At 34.7% G+C, this 22,882-nt stretch overlaps 1 protein-coding gene across 4 annotated transcripts in view; it reads right to left on the bottom strand.

Moving 5' to 3' along the window:
• BBS9 (Bardet-Biedl syndrome 9) overlaps positions 1 to 22,882 on the bottom strand; it is a 345,679-nt gene that overhangs the window by 163,932 nt on the left and 158,865 nt on the right. For all 4 annotated transcript variants that reach the window (XM_054692462.1, XM_054692461.1, XM_054692463.1 and 1 more), the window contains exons 17-19: positions 21,758 to 21,853; positions 10,654 to 10,826; positions 8,737 to 8,889 (exon numbers count right to left, since the gene is read on the bottom strand). In XM_054692462.1, coding sequence (XP_054548437.1) covers positions 8,737 to 8,889; positions 10,654 to 10,826; positions 21,758 to 21,853 — 422 coding nt within the window. The remainder of the gene's footprint in view (positions 1 to 8,736; positions 8,890 to 10,653; positions 10,827 to 21,757; positions 21,854 to 22,882) is intronic.

The following is a 22,882-nucleotide window of genomic DNA, read 5'->3' as shown; positions in this document are numbered from 1 at the left end:
ACTGAATAATGCCTTCATGACTCAAGAACTACCACAAGATACAAATCCTAGGTAAAATCTAAACAGTTAAATTAAACACACATTACACATCTACACAAAAAGCAAAAAGAAATACACCATTTGTGTTGTTTTTTGAAATCTAGTCAAAATCTTAGTTTAAATTTAAATGTACAGGAAACAAAAATAAATTGGTTTATTTCAAGGAGACAGTTTTGCAAAGTTGTAAAACTAGTTTAACAGAATGCAAAGATTTCATCTTTCGTTAGTGAACCTAACAATAAGGTTTGTGGACAAGCAACAGTGTTGAAATCTTGTCAAGAAACATTTTAAATATTAAAAAACTATGTCAACCCTTGTTCTGCTCATGACTAAACTTGATACAATCAAGAAAAATTAGTTTCGGATGTGGGATACTTCAGGGATTTGAAGTAGTTTGCTAAATAGGAAGCTAAATCCAATTACTTTTCTGAAGATTTGGCATCTTCAACTGAAAACCAATATTCCAATTAACATTAGACAAATATCCAAGCTTATCCACATGTTCCAGGCATCCTTTCTGGCTAACAAGTAGACTGCATTTCTGTATTTAATTATTCCCTTATGCATACATAGGGCCTGCATTATACTAGAAGGACATAAGGCAGATTCTGAAAAAAAGGAAAAATTTTAAATTCTTCTGTGATCCACCTCTACATCCACAATCCAAATTTTACCTCCTATATAATTTTACCTTTTTTCTAAATTAGAAACATGCCAATACAAGTCTTTTTTTTAATATGTAATGCTTCAAACTCCCTAAATCGTACTGTCAATTTAGGTACTTCCTAAATCACTTCTCTCTACCCCAAAATTACAAACAAATAAAAAGTTTCACCATCAAATATTATGCCCTAACCTTGCATGAAATTTAAAAGCAACTCAGATGTTCTGAGACAGATTATTCATCTAGAGGGCTGTCTTAACTTTAAGGGGAAACTTTCTGAGCAAGAACAGCTTTAAGGAGAAAAGATTCAGTTCATTGACAGTCAGTAGAAGTTATTAACAAATAGAAGAACAAATTCTCCAGAAGTGGAAAACTTGGTTTAGCCCAGCACACATGCCCATGGCTCTTGGTTGTTATTACTTATTGCTTCTTGTGTCAATTAAATCAAATGCAAATTTTACATTAATATTACGTTATTTAATACTGCATATAATTTTTTTCCAAGTAGGATTTTCAGAGCAAGCAATATTTATTTATTCAGAATAAGCAAATAAGAGAATATTGGCAGTAGTGGAGTATCGTAAAGTATCTAACTTTGAAAATTACTTTCAGTTAGAAAAAATGTAGAGAAACTAGAATCCTTGTACATTCATTGGTAAAAATACAAAATGGGAAATCAACCATGGAAAAAATACAGAGGTTTCTCATAAGATTGAAAATAGAACTACCATATGCTCTAGTACCCCACTTCAGAGTATCTATACAAAAGAACTTAAGTCAATATTATCTCAAGGGATATCCTGCATTCATTGCAGCATTGTTCACATTACTGAATGGATAAAGAAAATGTGGTGTGTGTGTGTGTGTGTGTGTGTGTGTGATATGTAATATCACTCTGTCATAAAAAAAGACATTCTGCCATTCATGACATAGATGCCCTTTGAGGACATTATACTTAGTGAAATAAGTCAATCGCAAAGACAAATACTGCATAATCTCACTTAAATGACACACATATCTAAAGTAATCAAGCTCAGAGTAGTACATAGAATGGTGATTCAGCAGGATTTTCAATGGAGAGTTGTTGTGTAATGGATAGAGTTTCAGTCATGCAAAATGAAAAAGTTCTAGAGGTATGCTGTATAACAATGTACATACTGTTTAAAAAAACTATACTGTATACTTAAAACTTTCTTAACAGAGTACATAGCATAAGGAAAGGAAAGAAATGTGAAGGGCAAGTTTGATCAAAAGAATACAATCTAATAAGCAAATGGAAGGTGTTCAATGTCATTAGTCATTACGAAAAAAGCAAATTAAAATCACAATGAGATACCACTACACATGCACTAGAATAGCTATAATTTAAAAAAAGGAGGGCCTCCCCTGGTGGCGCAGCGGTTGAGCACTGGGCTGCAATGCTGCCCGCAGCCTCTGCAGCACCGGTTCGATCCCCTGCCACCAGCGAGGGTCCCACATGGCGCAGCAGACCTCTCCTGCCTCGCCTGCTGCTCCCCTCAGCAGTGTATTTCGTCGGTCTGCCTGTTTCTGCTCCCTGCTCTGGCTCTAGTGAATTCTCTCACCCTCCCACACTTCTGACTGTACCCAGTGCTTGTAGAAATAAATAAATCTTAAAAAAAAAAAAAAAGGACAATAACAAGTGATAGTGATGAGGCAGAGAAAGTGGCACTCTCAAACATTGCTTGCGAGGCTATAAGCTGATACAATCACTGAGGAAAACAGTTGGTCAGTTTCCTTAAAAGTTAAAAGTAAATTGATCATATGATCCTACAATTCCATTCCTAATAATTTATCAACAGAAAATAAAACATATGTCCACAGAAAGAAATGAATATGAATGTTCACGGGAGTATTATTCAGTTATTGGTCAATTGATGGAAACAAAATGTGTGCTATCTGTACTATGGAATGCTGTTCAGCATAAAAAAAGAATAAAGACCTGGCACATACTACAACATTAAAGAATCTCAAAGACATCAATTTAAATAAAATAATTCAGATGTGAAAGATTACTTACCGTATGATTCCATTTATATGAAATATACAGAAAAGGCCAACTTACAGAGATAAAAAGTACACTAGTAGTTTCTTGGTGCTAGAGGCAGAAGAGGTAATTAGTATAAGTGGGTACAAGGGAGCTTTTGAGGATAATAGTAATATTTTAAAATTGAATTGTGGTATTAGTTTGCATGATCCTATAATTTACTAAAAATAATTAATTTGTAATGAATGGATTTTGTATATGTATTATATATCAATAAAGCTTCTTTTAAATGAGGATAAGCTGATTTCACTGGGATGTAGGTTTTGCAAAAACAGGTGTTGAGAATACAAAGAATTGGGTCTATCCTTCAAAGATCTTTGAGTACCAGAGTAAAAAACCTCAACTTAATCTGATAAACAGCAGGGATCCCCTGAAAGTCGTGGAATGGAATAGGATAAAAACAATCCGATGCTACTGATATATTCAGAATAGTCTTATCTATGTGTCAGAATAGTAGTTGACATATTCCAGGACCATGGGCCTCTTTGAATCCAAGGCCTTATCACAGGAAGGGTCAATCTCCTACACACCTTTAACCTTAAATCAGAAAGGGATAAAAGACAGAGAGGGACAGCTCTGTAAAAATCTATGACTTTAAAGGAAAAACCACCTTGAAGAAGAATATGGTCTCTGAGTCCATCTCTCTAACCATTTAAATCAATTGATCAAGTATATTAAATCCTGGCCAAAAGCTGTAGTAAATGGGGTAAAGGAAGGTGGAGAATTAATATTTGGGTGGGAAGTGTGGTTAGATTTCCCTGAAATGTAATATCCTGCTATAAGATATTTGGACTCATATAAAAGGAAACTTAAAAACAATACAGAATTGGCCATCAAGGGAAATGGTGAAGTTAGTATCTGCTGATCTTATTGCATAACTTTCTGTTGTAAAAAGAATGTTGAGTGACAGTGTATTTAAATCCACTTTAAAGTCTAATGTTCAAAGTTCATTTCCTTTAATTACAATAAATTCCTACTACAACCTGGTATACTAGATGTATAGTTGAGTCTGAAAAAAATAAATTTTAAAAAATACATCACCTCATTTTATCCTTGTTTATATTTTGATACTTTCAAGCAATACTCGGGGCACTATTAGGTGTCTAGTACTAATAATATACAGAGAAACACCTATCAGGCCTGATCTCTAACTGCTCAGCTGTTCATAGATACTCTTATAAAGACAGTACATCTTTCTATTTTGCTAAGAAAGATTATAAAATGATCTCTCCAGGAAATTGGATTTGTTTCTCTTTATTTAAAGAGAGAAAAAGGAAAGAAGGAAAGAAAGGCAGAGGGGCAGGTTATGAGGATTGTGCTTATTGTTAATGCACAATTCAAACCATTCAGAACTCCGCTTACAGAAAACTAATAGAAAAGGAATAATTGTACTAGATGGAATTAAACAGGAAGATAGATAACAAACATGAAAGAAAACCTCATACAATTACAGATAATTGGAGACCACTTATATATTTTTCTCTCATCACTGACACAAAAAGATAAGATTTTCATTTCCTTATGAGTCCATTAATAGTTTTATTGTAATACTAGAAACATCTTGCTTCTTTGTGTATCTCAAAGGACTAATTTTTTTTAAGATCAAACAACAAATAGGATGAAATTTTAGCAAAAGCGAGTACTCCCTGATAACTTTGGTTTAGAAAATCAGACAGATGATCAAATTTCTGAATCTGACAAATTTTCCAAAATAAAATGATAATATTAAATTTAAAACCTAGGCAGTGGTTCAAACTAACACTAGCAAGCAGAAAACTCAAATACTGACTGAGTTTATGTAGATAAAGAAGAATGCATTCAATTTATTAAAAACACACATGCCCCAGGGGGCACAAAGCATACCAGATGAATATTAAAAGTAGAATGTTTTTAATACTCTAATAGGTCTATTCTCCCCTGGATTTATGTACAGACTCCATTAATGTCAATTAGTGTTACATACCTAAATCCAGGGAAGGATAACTCCAATGTTATAATAATGTTTTGCCTTTATATATCTTGCTTGAAAACTAATTCAGGCTCACAAAGTCCTGTAAGTTAGATCACTATCATTAGAATCTACCAAACAAAAGTTGACTTGCCAACAACAACACCCTGATCTATGGGTTAGATGACCAAAAGGCCCCATTTATTTCCTGAAATTCTGAACTGATGGAAATTTAGGATTCTAAATTCCCTGCCCTAAGCCTGTGAGATATAATAAATATTTATTGAGAATTTTACTAGAAGGAGAGCGCCATGCTAGATGCTATTCAGACAGGTTTGAAGGGGTCTTATGAAAGTGAAAAGCTGAGGCCTAGAGAGGTTAAGTGACAAAGTCAAAGAGCTGGAAATATTTGGGGATCATAATGCTGTATACCTGAAACACACGGTATTATGAAACCATATATTCCTTTGTGTTAAATGAGCCAAAATCATGCTCATTTAAGGAATCAAGAACCAAAAAGTTCTCAGACTTCTGCATGACTTAAAATGATTTTTATATTTCAAGACCATACAAATAAACAGAGTAAAAGGAAGTTTTAAGTACAGAAAAAAAGTAGCAAATAGCAACCCCAAACCACAGGATCTCTGTTTAAAATTATGCCTAATACAGTTTGTTTTACAAAGGAGAAAAATCAGCCAATTGCCTTTCTAGAATATTAATGATTCTCAGTCATTATCATACATATATCATCATCTGACACAATTAAACTTTCAGATTAGTAAACACTCTCCCTCTACTGCAACAGCAGGTTAGTGTACAAATGCGGGTGGGGAGGAAAATCTCAGTACACAGAAATACCAGCCAAGTCATTGGATGAGTCCAAATTTCTCTTATTTTAATTGATTCAACTAATCAGTCCTTCACTGACCAACAAATGTACATGGAAATTTTATATCACAATAAAGAATTCATTTTCCAAAGCTTTTCTGACAAGTGCAACCATTAGCATTCTATGACCAAGAATCTGAACTTCAGGATAAGCTAACCAATTAACAAAGTCTCTACTTCCTCTGATACTCAAGTTTCAAAAGTAATACTTTGGGGCCTCCCCGGTGGCGCAGCAGTTGAGCACTGGGTTGCGAAGCTGCCCGCAGCCTCTGCAGCACTGGTTCGATCCCCGGCTGCTCCCCGGCCACCGGAGGAGGGTCCCACATGGCGCGCAGACCTCTCCTGCCACCCGCTGCTCCCCTCAGCAGTGTACTTTGGTCCTTCTGCCTGCTCTGCTCCCCGCTCTGGCTCTGGTGAATTCTCCCACCCTCCCGCGCTTCTGACTGTACCCAGTGCTTGTATGTATGTATGTATAAATCAATCAATCAATAAATCTTAAAAAAAAAAATCACTTAAAAAAAAAAGTAATACTTTGAAGAACTCTCCAAAAGATTTTGTTACCTTTCTGATAGGTGTATGCACAATCACTATTGATTATGAATATATATTTATACATATATGGATTGTGAATGTATTCAAATAGTTGGTATACATCTTTATCTTTAACCTGACTGTAGTTTGCTAAAGAAAACCTGGTGTCTATGTCCTACCTGGAAAAGGTTAAAGTAAAAATGCCTCATGATATATTAAAGCATGAACTTTGGAATAGATTACTAATTCTCTGAGCAAGTTGTTTCGCTCTGCCCAGATTCTTAAATTCTTCATCTGTATAATGGGAATGATAATTCAACCCTCGCAAGACCATAGCAAGTTTGAAATGAAGAGTGCTTCAGACTCAACAGATGTTCAACAAACACAAATTTTACTTTCCTTCCCTTCCTCTCTTAGGTTCTCCAAAAATATATTCAGGTGGTTGAAAGGCAGTATTCCAATTATACAAGGCAGTATTCCAATTATACAAAAGAGTAAATTTATTTACTTATTTATTTATATTCATACAAGCACTGGGTACAGTCAGAAGCGTGGGAGGGTGAGAGAACCCACCAGAGACAGAACAGGGAACAGAACAGGCAGACTGACAAAATACCCTGCTGAAGGGAGCAGCGGGCGCAGCAGGAGGGGCCCGCGCGCCATGCGGGACCCTTGTCAGCGGCCAAGGATTGAGCCAGCACTGCAGAGGCAGCGGGCAGCCCCGCAGCACAGCGCTCTACTGCTGCACCACCAGGGGAGGCCCCAAAAGAGTAAATTTAAATATCTAGCTGCTGGGTAAAAAAAGAAATTCTCAACATGGTTACTTCTAAAGTTAGAAGTAAAGATGAAAGCTCTCTCAAAAAGGAAGACATTTTTACAAAGTTCCAGAATCTTGTTGAAATCAGACTAAGAGTTGAGAAGTGATTGTCTCACCTTGTACACCAAAAGTCATAACAACTAATGGTACATCTTCAGTGATGTGCTCTCTTTTGGATACATAATAACGGAGGGGTGTTCAAAGGGATTTTAAGAGGATACTTGATTAAAAGCTTTTGCTCTTTTCCACATAGCAAGACCTCTTTTGTATTTTGTACATTTAATGTATTGGGCTTTTAGCTTTTTCTACTTAATTTTAGAATTGGGATTTTTCATGACTTGAAGTATTATAGACAAGATGATCCAAACCACGGGTTTTCACTTGAATCTGTATTTTTTTAGATTAAAAAAGAGAATGAACAATTTTTAAAGGAAAAATATGAATACAATTTTACTTTTTAGTTAATATTTAACTAGTTAATCATGAGTATAATTTCCCAAAGAAATTTAGAGCATCATACATATTGTTGAATTCTCCACCTTGGTTCTTTATCATCTTCTCAGAAATGTATTCACTCTTGGGGCCTTCCCTAGTGGCACAGGGGTTAAGTCTCAATGCTATTACACTATCGCCACTGCCACCTGACTTCAATGTCTGGCCAGGGAGTTAACCCACATATGGCACAGCAGACCTTTGCTGTCTTGCCTGCTGCTTCCCTCAGCAGTATATTTCAGTAGATCTGCCTAGTCTGCTCCACACTCTGTCTCTGGCGAATGCTCTCACACCCTGCAACTCTGGCCTACACCCCAGATCTTCTATGCATAAATAAATTTTTTTAAAAAGAGATATATTCACTCTTGTTTTTGTCTTTCTAAGCCCTTTTATTTTTGCTTTCAATATTGGAAATACTGTTTTGCTAGGCTAAAAAATATCCATAGTGTAATAGTATATGTACTAGTCTATCTCTTTTTGTTTTGTTCTAATAGTATGTACTTGATCTCTTCCCTTATTCATGTATCAGTGGATACTGTTTCATAATGTAGACATTCTGTGATATAGACAAACCATAGTTTATTAAAAGGTATTGTATAGAAATATGAGAAGATGTATATAGTCCTCTAAAGCCAACTTTGCTTTAGTGGACACAGCAAAGACCTTAACCATAAAATTAAAACTTTATAAATTATTACCTGAAATGTGAGATGATACTTTTGGATAACTCTTGGAGATAATAATAATATGAGAAAACCAACACACTCAAATAATAAACCACAGTCAGAAGGAAAAACCAGAAAAAGGAAGGAAAAAGTCTTTTTGAAATGGAACAAATCGTTGTTTGAAAAATTCCATTTCAAAACATCAACTGACATCAAGTGTAAGTCAAGTGCTCAGTAAGACAATTAGAGCATTACAATGCTAATCATCGGATGTACCAAGAACTATTTAATAATAACATTGATCATAATGGCTATTACTCACCAAGCATGTGCCATATGCTTGGTATAGTACTGTAAGTTTCACATAAATAATCAAAAATCCTCACAACAACTCTGGAAGGCAAAAGGTGGAAACTGATGGATCTTATGTAACAGCCAAGGTGACATAGTTAAAGGCGGAGCTTGACTTTGAACCTAGATTTTTCTGATTCTAAATCTTGTGTGCTATTCACTGCCCCAAAAGATATAGGAAAACAATACCTACCTTAATACTCAGGTACATGACTCTATGGCAAGGTGAAAGATTAAACCCACTAGTGAAAAATTATCACTAATAAAATCACTTACTTGCTTATAAGTCCCATCTAGCAAGGCATCCAGGTGTTGAAGAGGAGCAGGTGTTTTATCTTTGAACCTTGTTAATAACCGGCGTTGAATAGCTCGAAATTGTACAGCTCTTTCAGATAAGAGTTCTTCTACTTTTTCACCATTTATCCGTAGCTACAATGAAGAATTTCTTAAAATCAGGTTAAATGTACACAACAAAACATGTATAAGTAAGAAAACAGTCAGTGCTGGTGAAAGTTTGAAAAAATGTATATTTAAACATGAACAAATTTAACATTATAAAGTTGAGAAATCTGAAACAGTGATATTTGATACATGAACACATGGATAACACAGCGGACTAGGTCAAATGGAAATTTAGTAAAGTTGACCTTGTATTACTGGGAAAAGATAGATTATTTAACAAATGTTTTGTGATAACTGATTAAATACATCTGGAAAAAGAATAAGATTTGTCTCCCAGTCTTCACAGAAAATAAGCTAGTGAAATCAAAGGTTTGAACACAATGAAAGCAGTAGAAAAATTAGAATTTTTTCATAAACTCAGCTTAGAAAAGCTTTTATAAGTCAAAAGTCACATACACAGAATTGAAAAATTACTGACTTTTAAAACAAAACATTTAATTCTAGAGGGCTAATAAAAAAATACTATAAGACAAAAAAAAATAATAGTAATGACCACAAAGGCAAAATCATGTTTCCATTAATAGTTAGAAACATCCATAGTGAGTGAGAAAAGGATCATGATCTAAAATGTATTCCCCAGTCTGATAATTTTGGTGCTATCATTTGGTCAAAAACATACTGCCCTATAAATATTATCAGCATTGATGAAGGAAAGCCCAAATTAGTTCAATGTATTTGATGACAGGTTATTTGTAATTACATTGCATGCAATGAAATTTTCACTTTATGTTCATACAAAATATATGAAGTCTTTATAGGTTAAAGTGAATGCTTTTAGAATGTTCAAGGAACTGAATAATAGACTGTTTATCTCTCTCTCTTCCTCTGCACCCCCAGCCCAGACACATACAAAGACAAGTACATGCCATAGTTTATCAGCTGAAACACAAATGCTTAATGATTGCTTATAATATAGTCATTCTAGGGAACCAATTCTTCCTTGAATGAATCATGGCCAATATTCTTTTTGATAATTCCCCTTTGTAATTGTCTACAGAGTCAATTTGTAGGCAAATAAGTAAGTAGAGTCCAGGACTTCTTTTTTAACACATGGAATATTTAAAATAATGATTGTATGACTCTTGGCTATTTCCAAATATCAGATCAGTCCTCAAAGGATAAAACTTTGAAGATACTCAGGAGAATCTAACAGAAGCTCTCAAGGCACTTCCAAGTAAAAAAATGCAAAAATATTCCAGCAACAAAGTTACTCTCAGATCACATTTATTTAGATATTAAATCATTCAGAATTTACTAAAAGCCCATTGCACCAGATAACTGGAAAACATTGTATGTGGTTAACCCTCACTCCGATGCAAAATTTCTGTGCTTGTTAAAAAAGAAAAGGAAAAATCACTATACTTTAAAATTGCACCTCATTTATTGCCTGCTAGATTTAGTTAGCCAAATGGTTGCCGATGAGCTCAAACAGTTGAAACTTGGGGTTACTTGGATTAAAGGTTAAATCTCCATGTGGGATAATTAAATCAGCTCTGTTCCAAGACCAGACCACCTGCTTAGTTTCAGGCAGCCACAATGTAAATGTCTGCAACTGATCCCAAGCTGGGCAAGAAGGCAGGCCCAGATTCACAAAATCTACTATCCATATAAAAATAACAACTCAAAGCACACAACCCATAGTATGTATAATAGAATTATTGCCTCCACAGCATTTCATTCTCTTTCATATAATGAAAACTTACAGATTATGTTGGGTATGATCATACATACCTCAAAATGATGATCTATCAACTCAAAATATTCTTGAAGGGGAATAGATCCAGAAAAAGAACATGCAAAATCTTTGATTCCTTGTTTTTCAAAATATTCTTGGAGGCGGACAATAAGCTCCTTTGTTATGAGCCAAAGATCTTCAAATTGTTCACTCTGAATGCGGTATCGTTCTAAGAAAGAAAAATAAGGGAAAATGCTCATTAACAAACAATTACTAGTTGAAACTGCATGAATTATCACTAATCCTGACATAAATACCACAATGGAAAGACAGAAGATTTCCCTTTATGAATATAGAGATGATTTCAACTGGCTTGATAAAAATACTTCTAATCCTTTATTGCAGTTGTCTATATCAACCACTTAACACTTTCAAATTTGATTCCAAAGTATGTGGTCAGTGACAAGTGCAGAGTAAGTTTCTTTTATCTATATATCTTTTTCAGTACAATGAGAACACCCATATATATGGGTCCTTCTAAAACAAACTTTCCTTAAAAAAATAAGAAACTATCCACTGAAAAAGTAAAATGTGGTATCATTAATTTGTTTCAAAATATTAATGTGAAATAAAGTTATCCTATAGGAAATCCCACATCCTGGACCTGTTAGACAGCTTAAATACCCGTAATCATGATCAAAGTTTTCTATATTTCTAATAGCTCTATCATTTGAAGAGAGATTTTGCAATCAGACTCTTTGCTAAAAATAAATTTTGTTTCCCTCCATTTGCTGAAATCTCAGCCCCAAGAGATCCAAATTACTAGTAATTCCCTTCTCTGATGATGATGATGACAGTGATGACAGCAGTGGCAATAACTATATCTATTACAAGAGCAACCATTATTTGTTGAGCAACAACTATGTACCAAGCACTGTGATTGCAACATCTTTTTTAATAAAAAAACAAAAACTGGGTAACAGAATTTCAGACTTGCCACAAGTCACAAGGCAAATTAAATGTTCAAGTTAGAATTCATAATATATACTCTTTTTCCCCACCTAGTCTAAATCCTACCTTTTCTTCAGAATCTAGATTCAATCTCACCTCCCTAAAATATCTTTATTTCTCTGCCATCTATGCAACCAAATATGTGCCAGGCACTGTCTTAACACCTTACATTCACTTTCTTGTTTAAATTTCAACAGCCCTGTGGGGGAGATATTGTTGTTACCATTTCACAGAAAAAAAAAAAATCAATCAAAGAAGAGTTTAATCAATCTGCAAGAACATCTAGCCAGTAAGTAATAGAACAGAGAATAGAACTGTAGCTACTAATTCAAAGATCAGCATTAATTTTAACTAATTCAAAAAAGAAAAACAAAACTCACAACTCTCTGATTTTAAATACTTAGTATGACTATAGCTCACTATGCACATAACCACATACTACCATGTATTCTTATTAAACTTTCCAGATGATTATATTCAGTCTCTTCAAATGGTTGTACAGTTTTAAAGTCTAGGAATAAATCCTTTATTCCATTTAATTCACCATTTATTAAACATCTATCATGCTCAATCTCATAAAGAAATGTTGGAAATACAAAGATGAATTCAGTCTTCTTGCTTAAGGAGCCTAAGGTCTAACTAAAGTAGCATGCCTCATGGACATGTGAAATATTTCTTTATACTTCCCATAGGACCTTGATAAATTCCATAAATATTTATTAGGAAATATTTATTAGTTATTAGGAATTTAGTTTGTCACCCTCCATTAGAATGCAAGAATATATTTGCTATCACTCCGCAAGTCATCCTCTTTTTCAGCTGTATAAGGGATAAAATACACTTGGTAAGTCACTACAGTCCACAGCACTCTGGTTTTTTCACAATATTTCCCTTGAAGATTCCCTAGACCTCCCCTCACCTCAGTCTTATTCTAGATGCTGACCTCTGCCCATGTGCTGATCGGTATTTTCCTCATTTCTCCCAATCAAAATTATTAGGACCAACATCAAATTTAACAACTCCTACCTTTCATTATAAATATCACTCAAAGTTTAATGCTTTGGATGAAGACTAGAGAAAACACAATTATGGTAGGTTGACAGTAGAAAAATAGAAGGGTAATGATGATCACAAAATATGGAATTAGAATCCTCTAAATTTAGGCTAAGTTGGGATCCAGTATATTAAACCTAGCCTGGTATTTATTCAGACTTTCATTCATTTATATGACTCATTCACTCATTCATTTACCTGGCTCATTTTATTACCAGAATAAAGTAAGGGACTCTGCCCTCAATAAGCTCACTGTAGACTTGGAAAGATGGAATGATGAGGGAAAAGTGAACAATGTTTCTGCCATCACTGATTCAGGAACACCTCATTAAGATTTACCTTGCCACAGAAATTCCAAGACACCCCCACCCCAGGGGAGAGATACTATTGATGTTTTCAAATAAGTGAAGGCCTACCACCTAGCAGAAGAATTTTGGACAATATTGCAAGAGCTGCAAAGGGCAGAAGGCAGAATAAGAATTATATAATAATAGCTATTCACAGTTAGTTCCTTCAGGAGGTTGGGAACCACCTCACTCTGTAGGAAGTGTAGGTTGAGTTCTTTGGTCTTTCAGTGTTTTCTGAAAGCCTCTCTGGGCGTTGTAGAACTCAATGAGGAAGAAAGACAGGTCATTGCTTGAGGTATAGACCTATCTGTTCCACTGTCTAGGAGAGATATTTGGTGCCAGTTCAGCACTCCCTCCAGGTCCTGACCATTTGTCCCTTTTGGGCAGATATTTGGCTTCGATCTCAGGGCTAGCTCCAGGATCTTGTATTTCTGTGTGTCTGTCTATACTGTGGCAGGTGTTTGCTCCAACTTAGAGCCTATCTCCAGGTATAGACGATGCCCTAGCTCTCTTAAGCAGGTGAGCTGGTTAATTACATCTCCTTTTGCAGTTTTGTGATCAGCTAGAATCCTGGCTACACCTGGCCTTGCTGACTGGAGCACATGTAAGTGATGAAGCTGCACAGTGCAGTAGCGCAGGCATGAGAGAACATAGTCATGTCTATCAGAGTGACAGAGCCAGATGTCATGATCACAGATGTGTGTATAAAGGTTGGCAATGCCAAACTCAACCATTTCTACCCTTATAGTGGGCAGTATCTGCAAAACTACACACTTGGTGTAGACTGTTCTGTCCTCACAGTGGCCCATACCAGCACAAAGAGATCCAGCATTGTGAAATCCAGTTAGGGGTCTACATTCTCCCAGCACCTCCTTCCCAGGAAGGCACAGGGCCTGCCCAAGGTGAGTAATTGCAAAAAGGGTTATGCCCACCTCCTCGTTCAAGATGAGAGCATAAAATCCCTAATCTGAAAAATAAATTGTGGGCAGGTCTAAACATGTCCCTTTTTCTTTTACTGATTTGAATCATCTTAAGAGAGGCCTATGAACTCCCTCAATGACCCATTTAAATCCCCCATTTTGGAAAACAAAGATTTTCACTTTCCAAAGATAAATAATAGAAAAGTCACGTGCAGCAGGTTCAAAGGAAAGGGAAAAATCAAAGAAATAAAACATAATTCCCTTTATGAAAAAGCCACATACAAAGAATCAAACTAGACCACTATCTCACACCACATACAAAAAATAATTCAAAATGGATAAGAGATTTGAATATAAGACTTAAAACCATAAAATATATAGAAGAAAGCATAGGCAAAATAATACATGACATAGACTTCAGGGAAGTCTTTATGGATTCATCTCCAAACAAGAGAATACAAACAATTGAGACTACATCAAATTAAAAAGCTTCTGTGCAACAAAAGAAAGTATCACCAAAACAAAAACACCCCACGGAATGAAAGAAAATGATCACACACCCATACACCTTACAAGGGGCTGATACTCAAGATCTACAAAGAATTCATATGTTAAATCCTAACACCTGGTGTGATAGTATTTGTCAGAGGGGCCCAAGGTCATGAGGGAGGAACCATCATGGATGGGATTAGTGCCCTTAAAAAGGAGACCCAGAGAGTTCCCTTGACACTTCTTCCCTGTGAGAGCACAATGAAAACATAAATATTTCCTATTTATGAAGCAGGAAATAGGTTCTCACATGACCACATCTTCCAGAGCCTCCAAAATGGTGAGAAATAAGTATCTTTTGTGTAATAGCGATGCAATTTATGGTATTTTGCAATAGCATCCCAAATAGACTCAGACAGTACTCTCCTGTGACCAAGGAGATAATGTAATATCATAACACATGAATGTCACCAAAAAAGAGAAATATAAAAATATAATAATCATTAAAAATGGCATGAAAGTAACTTTAAAATTTTTGGCTTCAATTATCTTCTAAAGAAGATAAATAAGCACATGAAAGTGAAAAAGAAAAGTAACTTTTTTAAAATAAAATTTACCATTAGATTTGGGGTTCAGAAATATAAATACAGTATTTTAAGTTAATTTTTTTCAGAATACCCAAATCAACAAGAATCAATGAGTCAAAGATTTAAAAGCATTATATTGATTATTAAATATTTTCTCAGCATTAGTAATCCAAGATGGTCAACACTGACCTGGAGATATTCCAGATTATACATTTCATGGAAAGGAGAAATGAAAATGTTTCTATTTATAATATAAGATGAAAAGAGAAAGTTGTATTTTAAAATATACCACCACAATATTGGTAATTAAAATAGCTGCCAAAATGAACATTCAATTTATTTTTTATCTCTTTTCCTTTGCATCTTATAATAGCAGCTCAGTGGAAATAACCACTTCTGTTTCCAAATGAAATAAGTTTGGATGATTGGAGCCCAGTCAATTACCATTCCACTCCACTACAAATTGAGAAAAAAAAAATATATTTAAGCAGGGCACAAAAATGTATCAAGTCAGTCTTTGCCATGTCAAAACATCTGAAGTTCATCTATATAAATAATGTTTGTATTCATATCATAAACAAAGCATCAAAATAATTAATGCTATTTGGAAATTTTTCATTGTGAGACTGGAAAAGCATATGAATGCTTTTTAAACCAAAAAGTTTAAGGAAATAGTATAAACCTTTCAGTATATATTAATGTAATATCATAAATATACAACTTCTTCACTATAAGTAGAAACTATGGATGATTTCTCTTAAACTTACTTTTCAAAAAGCTTTTTCCACATTGGATTTACAAAGTATTCCTACTGTCCACTAATATATTGCTACGAAATTCTGAGATCCATAGCAACAATATTATTACATTGATGAATCACTGTACACATTAAAGTGTCCGCAGTGGCATGAGATGGGTATGAGGCAGATTGCATGTTAAAGTACAATCATATTGGAAGAATCAACAATGTCAAATGGCCTTCCTACCCAAAGTAATTTATAGATTCAATGATATCCCAATGGTATTCTTCAAAGAAGTAGAATGAAAATTACTGAAATCCACACGGAACAACAAAAGAACCCCAAATAGCCAAAGGTCTTCTGACTAAAAAGGGGGAAATTGGAGGTATCACACTTTCAGACTTCAAGCATAATATAAAGCCAAAATAATTAAAACAGCATGGTTCTGGAACAAAACAGACACACAGACCACTGGAATAGAATTGAGAGCCCAGAAATAAAACTACACATTTACGGACAACTGATATTCAACATAGGAACAAAGTATACACACTGCAACAAGGAGAGTCTCTTCAATAAATGGTATTGGGAAAACTGGACTGCCACATGTAAAAGAATGAAACTAGACCATTATCTCACACAATACACAAAAATTAACTCAAAATGGAGAAAAGCCTTGGACATAATACCTAGAATTCTAAAATACATATAAGGAAACATAGGCAAAACACTACATGTCATGAAGCTCAGAAACATATTTTCAGACTCTTTTTCAGCAGCAAGAGAAACAAAGGCAAAATAAACTACTGGGACTCTTTCTAGAATCCCTTTGCCTAATAATCTACTCATTCTTCAAGACCATTCACAAATAAACTCTCTTATATAACCTAACTTCTTTGGGTTTCAATAGCACCTAAAGTGTGCTTCTGTAAGTGCATCACACATTCTAATATCAGGTCTCTGTTTCTCTCCCATTAATCTTTATACACTAGTATGTATATTAAATGAATAATGAACAAAGACATGATCTATGAAGATAAGGCAGAGTTACTTTCACTTTCCTTGTTCTGGAGATATTTTAGTTAACATAATTCAAGATTATATATGCTATCCTTTGGCATACACAAAATGAAAGCCTTTTTCAAGGTAGTAGCCTAGAATTCTTTCATTATACCTGAATACAAAATAATCAAAATGGATAAGTAAAGGAATTTTAAACTGGACCTTATTCAATTCAATCACTCTTTCTAGAATGTTTAAAATCTTTCAGGACTTGTTTAGTGTATTAGTTATCTTTTCCATTTTCCAAAGCCTACCTGAGGCTCCATAAATTTGATATTTAGCATTGCTTAGCTCTCCCTGTAACACAGAGAGTATCTATTTACACAGACTTCACTGTTAATTACTAGTTTAGCAGGACAGAGAATTCTAAGTTGCAAATCATTTCCCTCAAAAGTTGGGGAAATTTCTTACATTGCCTTCTAGCATGCAATGGCTTTTTATGAAAAGTTAAATGCCTTTGTCATTCATCTTCCTTGAAAACCTAATTTTCCCCTCTAATCTTTGAGAATTTTCTCCTACCCCCTATCCCCAAGGTGACACCTTGTCCATTGAACTCATTATCAGAAACTAAGGTCCCTCTGAACTCTCAACATCAACATTTCATCCATTCTCTGCACACCATCTTTTGTTCTTTGAATTTACTTGCTGGACAACTCCTATTACATTACTTCCTCAACTTTATTGAGACTTGTAACCAAGTGAACCCATTACATTTTTACTACATATAGCTTTTTCCTAATTTTACTTGCTCTTTTTATCTGTTTATATTTGGTACTTCACTAGCACAATCACTCTCATAAAAATATTTTATCTGCAATTCTGTTGGATGCAGATTGTTTAAAACAGAAATCATGGCCAGGAAAACCATCTAACAAAAATGACTAGTTCTACTTCAAAATTAAAGATCAAATTTCAGATAGGAACACAACATTACCTTATTCTTCATGCATTTTTTTTAATTCTCTAGAACACCAATATCATGCCTTTTTTATACTTAGACATCATTACAGCTCCCTTATTTTTTCTACTAAAAAATCTAAAAAGTCTCTCTGGATTTATTTCTAATTCTAATCCCTCCTATCACGGTGAAGTTACAATAGCCTCTCCCTCAACCTATCCATCCCACTCCAACCCTTTGCATCACACTACCAAAATCCATTCCCTAATCCCTCTCTCATTCTCAAGGTCATTGATTTGTGACTCCCTTTTCTTTCATGATCATCAGTCTCCTACTGAACTCAATTATTTCAACAAATACTAATATATGTTCTAATATTGCTTATTTAATACAAAACCCACAATCCCTCCTCAGCTCCCTCTTACATCTGAATTACTGAATTTGGCTCTCCAAATCTTATGTAAAAGAATGGACACTGAATATTTACAACACTAGATAATCTAAATTTATCCTTAGGTTAAAATGCGGCTAAGATTGCACTGATTTGGGTTTGAAAAGAATTATATTTGAGTTTTATTATTTTTTAAAGCTCTCTAAAATTTGTTACTCGAATTATAATGATATGGGTATAATTATAATTATAAAAATAAACTATACCAACATTATTAAAGAAACTGTTCTTGTGATATGCAGAAGAGAAATTTTATCCTGGATTCAGTATCACAAAAGGGTATGCATCTCCAAAGCAATTGACTTGATTTTTTTCTTTTGAGCATTCTGAAAATTGGAACTTAAATGTTTTCCTATCATTTTTTTATGGTGCTAACACTTTATCAATGCCACAGTACTCACTTCTGAGTATTAATCTTATTACCTTTATTGTTTTCATAGGTTTATTTTCTGCATTTCTTTCAACTATTTTCTTCTTCCTCCTATTTTGGATAGTCTCATAAACCTTTTTTAATTCCTTAAGAAAGGATTCCACTTGCCAAGTGGAACAAGGCAAAGTACAAACAGATATAGTAAAGATAAGGAGAAAAAAATAGAACAGAGACAGAGAAGTTTAGATACAGAATGGAGCAAAATGTGGGAGAGAAGTGGCAGAGTCTAGCATGAGGTAATGAGTCACTCTGTGGGCCTAAATCTTTAGAAAGCAACATGACAGGGATATATAAATATTTAAGCAATAGCATATTTCTCCTACAATCTCACTGTACTGAATCACTCAAAATAATTGACATCCATGTAGAAATATTTTACAATTCTAATTATAAAAGCATCTGACCCCATAAAATCTGACCTGCTTTGTTATTTGTAACAATTTTATAGAGGTATAACTGATATACAAAAAAACTGCATATATTTAACATCCTTAAATTTGATGACTATGAACACATGTAGACATCTATAAAACTATCACTATAACCAAGGTAATGGACATGTCTATCACTTGTCTTATTATTTTAAATTTAGGACTATGGAAATCACTTTCAGAAATTTTGCCATTGTAGGATATCTTCTTAAATATTTTTATCTTCTATGCTTCATTTTTTTTGTTTTCAGAATTCACATAATAAACCCTAATTGCATTGAAACACTACCTTACTTTCTGAAAATAAGAACCTATTCAGTTCCCCCAGAGACTGTGATTTGATAACTGAGTTGCATTTGCTTTTCTCATCTGGCTGATCTGTACCAAATCAGAAGATTGAACTAAAAATGACTTCAAGCCTTGGCTGATTATCAAGCTGGTTTTGAAAAACAGATGAGTATGTGGAAACCACAGAAAATACTTTTTTTAATATAAGAAATCCTGTCCTATTCCATTGGTTAATCTGTCTGCCCATACAATGACTGCGTCAAAGTATTATAATCAGGTGAATTTGAATAAAATAATTATATATCTGGATATTTGGTGAAATGTAAGGTAATCATGGGTAACACCAATATTCTAAGAGTTATTTTATCTAAAAAGTAATAAATATAATGCATTAGGATATAAATATCTCCATTATCACGAAGAATAACTTTATTTTTTTAAGATTTATTTATTTATTTATACAAGCACTGGGTACAGTCGGAGGCCCGGGAGGGTGAGAGAATTCACCAGAGCCAGAGCGGGGAGCAGAACAGGCAGACTGACGAAGTACACTGCTGAGGGGAGCAGTAGGCGGCAGGAGAGGTCTGCGCAAAATGTGGGACCCTCGCCCGGCAGCCTGGGATGGAACCAGCACTGCAGAGGCTGCGGGGCAGCTTCGCAACCCAGCGCTCAACCGCTGTGCCACCGGGGAGGCCCACAAAGAGTAACATTTTTTTAATGATCTCAGATGCATCTTCAGTATAGAGCAGATTTGTACAATTTCCCAAAGAAATTTTGGCAATAATATTTTTACTTGAACTAAGAGAAATGTACCAAAATGATTTCACCATCCAACTAAAGATTAAAGCTAATCACAACAAACTGGTACCAAAGTAAAAGCTACAATGATGTCAAATCACAAACATAACAAAAAATACAGATTCCTCTCATTTGTCTTAGGATTATCTTTGATTTCTATGCCTTATTCTAGAGTTTTAGTTATCTATTTTACCAGTCAGCAATCTACATAATTCCAGAAGCTGTGATGATTTTAGCCACAGAAACATCATTATAATTTCTCAGAGGGATATATATGTTCCTCCTGTTAACAACTTTATTTTTCAAAAAAGATAAGTCCTTATTTTACTATACTTTCTGACTATAAAGGAAATAGTGAATTTAAACTGCAAATGCATAAAATTTAAAATGAAAGGTAATACACAAACTGTGAAGATTTAAAAAACATACATTCATTGCACATACATACATTCATTGCACTCCAATAATCTTACAACTTCTAAAATTTGTTAAGCACTTCCTTTCTTAATATTTTATTTTATTTTGGGCCTCCCTGATGGCCTAGAGGTTAAGTCTCAGCACTATCACCCCAGCTGCCTGAGTTCCATCCCCTGGCCAGGGAGCTAACCCACATGACACAGCAGATATCTCTCCTGTATCACCTGCCGCTCCCCTCAGCAGTGTATTTCACTCAATCTGCCTGTTTTGCTCCCCATTCTGTCTCTGGTGAATCCTCTCATCCCCCACACCACTGGCTTACACCCCAGTTCTTCCATGCAAAAATAAATAAATAAAGTCTTTTTTAAAAAATTTACTTTATTTCCATGAAGGTGTATATAAGTCAGTAAGTTGAATAGCTTCAGTAACCTACATAAAACAGAAGTCAGTTTTATATTGCAGTTTTAACTATTATTTCTCATCAGGCAATCAAATCAATAAAGTATGTTTAAATTTGAAATTTAAATTTGACTCTACAATTACTACTTTTCATTTTACTGAGATTAGTCTCAACAAAACTGTCATTCTCGGGCCTCCATGGTGGTGCAGTGGGTTGAGCGCAGCACTGTGAAGCTGTCTGCAGCTTTTGCAGCACCGGTTCAATTCCCGGCCAGCCAGGGAGATTCCCACATGGTGCAGCAGACCTCTCCCGCTGCGCCTGCTGCTCCCCTCAGCAGTGTATTTCGGTCGTCTGCCTGCGCTGCTCCCAGCTCGCTCTGTCTCTGGTGAATCCGCTCACCTTCCTGCGCCCCTGGCCTGTACCCCAGCTTTTATATTAAAAAAAAGACCATTTAAAAAAATTAAAAATAAAAAATAGATGTCATTCACTTTCACCTTTGTCTTTAGCAATGCCCAAAGGAAGACATGAAAATATACACACAGAAAAATAGTTTCAACTAGTTCCTAAAACCGAGTTCATTATTTACTTAACTCAAAAACATTTTCCATTTCTTTCCTTTCTCTGAAACTCTCCTCATTTCCAAAACTAAAGTTACATATTTCTAACGAAACAGGATCATTTCTTAACTTTTATGTACCATATACTTAATACCATGGTTGTTAGCTTTCAATCTCTAATTGAATGTTAATACCCTTTGCAGAAATCCTTGACATAATGATCTCTGATGTAGTGTCCTCAGAAGAAAATTACAAAAGTAGTAATACATGGTTTTACTTACGAGAGGTTTTGGAAGCAAGCAGAGTAACTCGGGAGCCTCCTAACAATCGAAAACCCATTACATTCACCTGATCATCTTCTGACTGATTGGCAAAGCCTACGAAGAAAAGAAGAAATCAGCTTGATCAAAACACTTAATGTTTAAAACAGGAAGCTGAGCTTTCCTGGCGGCGCAAGTGGTTAAGCACAGCACTACAAAGCAAACCACAAGCTCTGCAGCACAAGTTTGATCCCTGGCCGGCCAGGGAGAAACCCACATGGCGAGGCAGACTTCTCCTGTCTCGCCACTTTCCCTCAGCAGTGTATTTCAGTCAGTCTCCCTGTCCTGTTCCCTGCTCTGTCTCTGGTGGATCCTCTCGACCCCCGCATCTCTGGCCTGTACCCCAACTCTTATATGCATAAATAAATAAATCTTAAAAAAATGGATACAAAAAAATTGAAGTAGTAAGCCATATTTGAATCCTGACTAAAAAACAAACGAATGAAATAATAATACTAGAGACTTTCACTTTGAGGCAAGACAGATAAAAAAAGAGTCAAATTTTCCCTTCCATGTGAAGCAACCAAAAAATCGGATATAACACATGAAACAATTTTTTTGAGATATCAGATAACAGAAAATAAACAATGATTCCTGACAAACAACTCAATAAGTTGAACACAAAGCTTAACCCCACTTACTGCTCAGAAAAAAATTTGCAAACATCAAAAGTTACTAAATTGAACACTTTGAACATGTACAATTCATGATACATAAGTTATACTTCAATAAAGTTGTTTCTAAGAAAGCAAGAAATACATTGGAGCTGTGTTTGAGAGTTAAAGGATGTATTGAAATGTTTGAGAATAAAATGTAAGTAAATATTTTATAATCTTAAAATAGAAACCATTCTAAGCATAACATGAAACCTTGAAATAAAGCAATTAATAAAATTAAATTTTAAAATAAATATTACTATTTAAAAATATAAGCTTATACATTAAAAGAACACAGTAGCTAATACAAGTTATAAATGTCTTTGCTAATAACTTATAAATGCAAATTTTAAAGAGATATCATCTTTACCCTTCCATGTCAAAACTGAAAAAAATCTAGTAAGTCCAACTGCAACCCTGGGTATGAACC

Source organism: Talpa occidentalis, unplaced genomic scaffold (assembly GCF_014898055.3).
Source record: "Talpa occidentalis isolate TD23 unplaced genomic scaffold, MPIMG_talOcc4v2.1, whole genome shotgun sequence".
In the NCBI taxonomy this organism is placed as follows: domain Eukaryota; kingdom Metazoa; phylum Chordata; class Mammalia; order Eulipotyphla; family Talpidae; genus Talpa; species Talpa occidentalis.
Note: the sequence above shows the minus strand (reverse complement) of the source record. Positions and strands in the feature narration are given on the sequence as shown.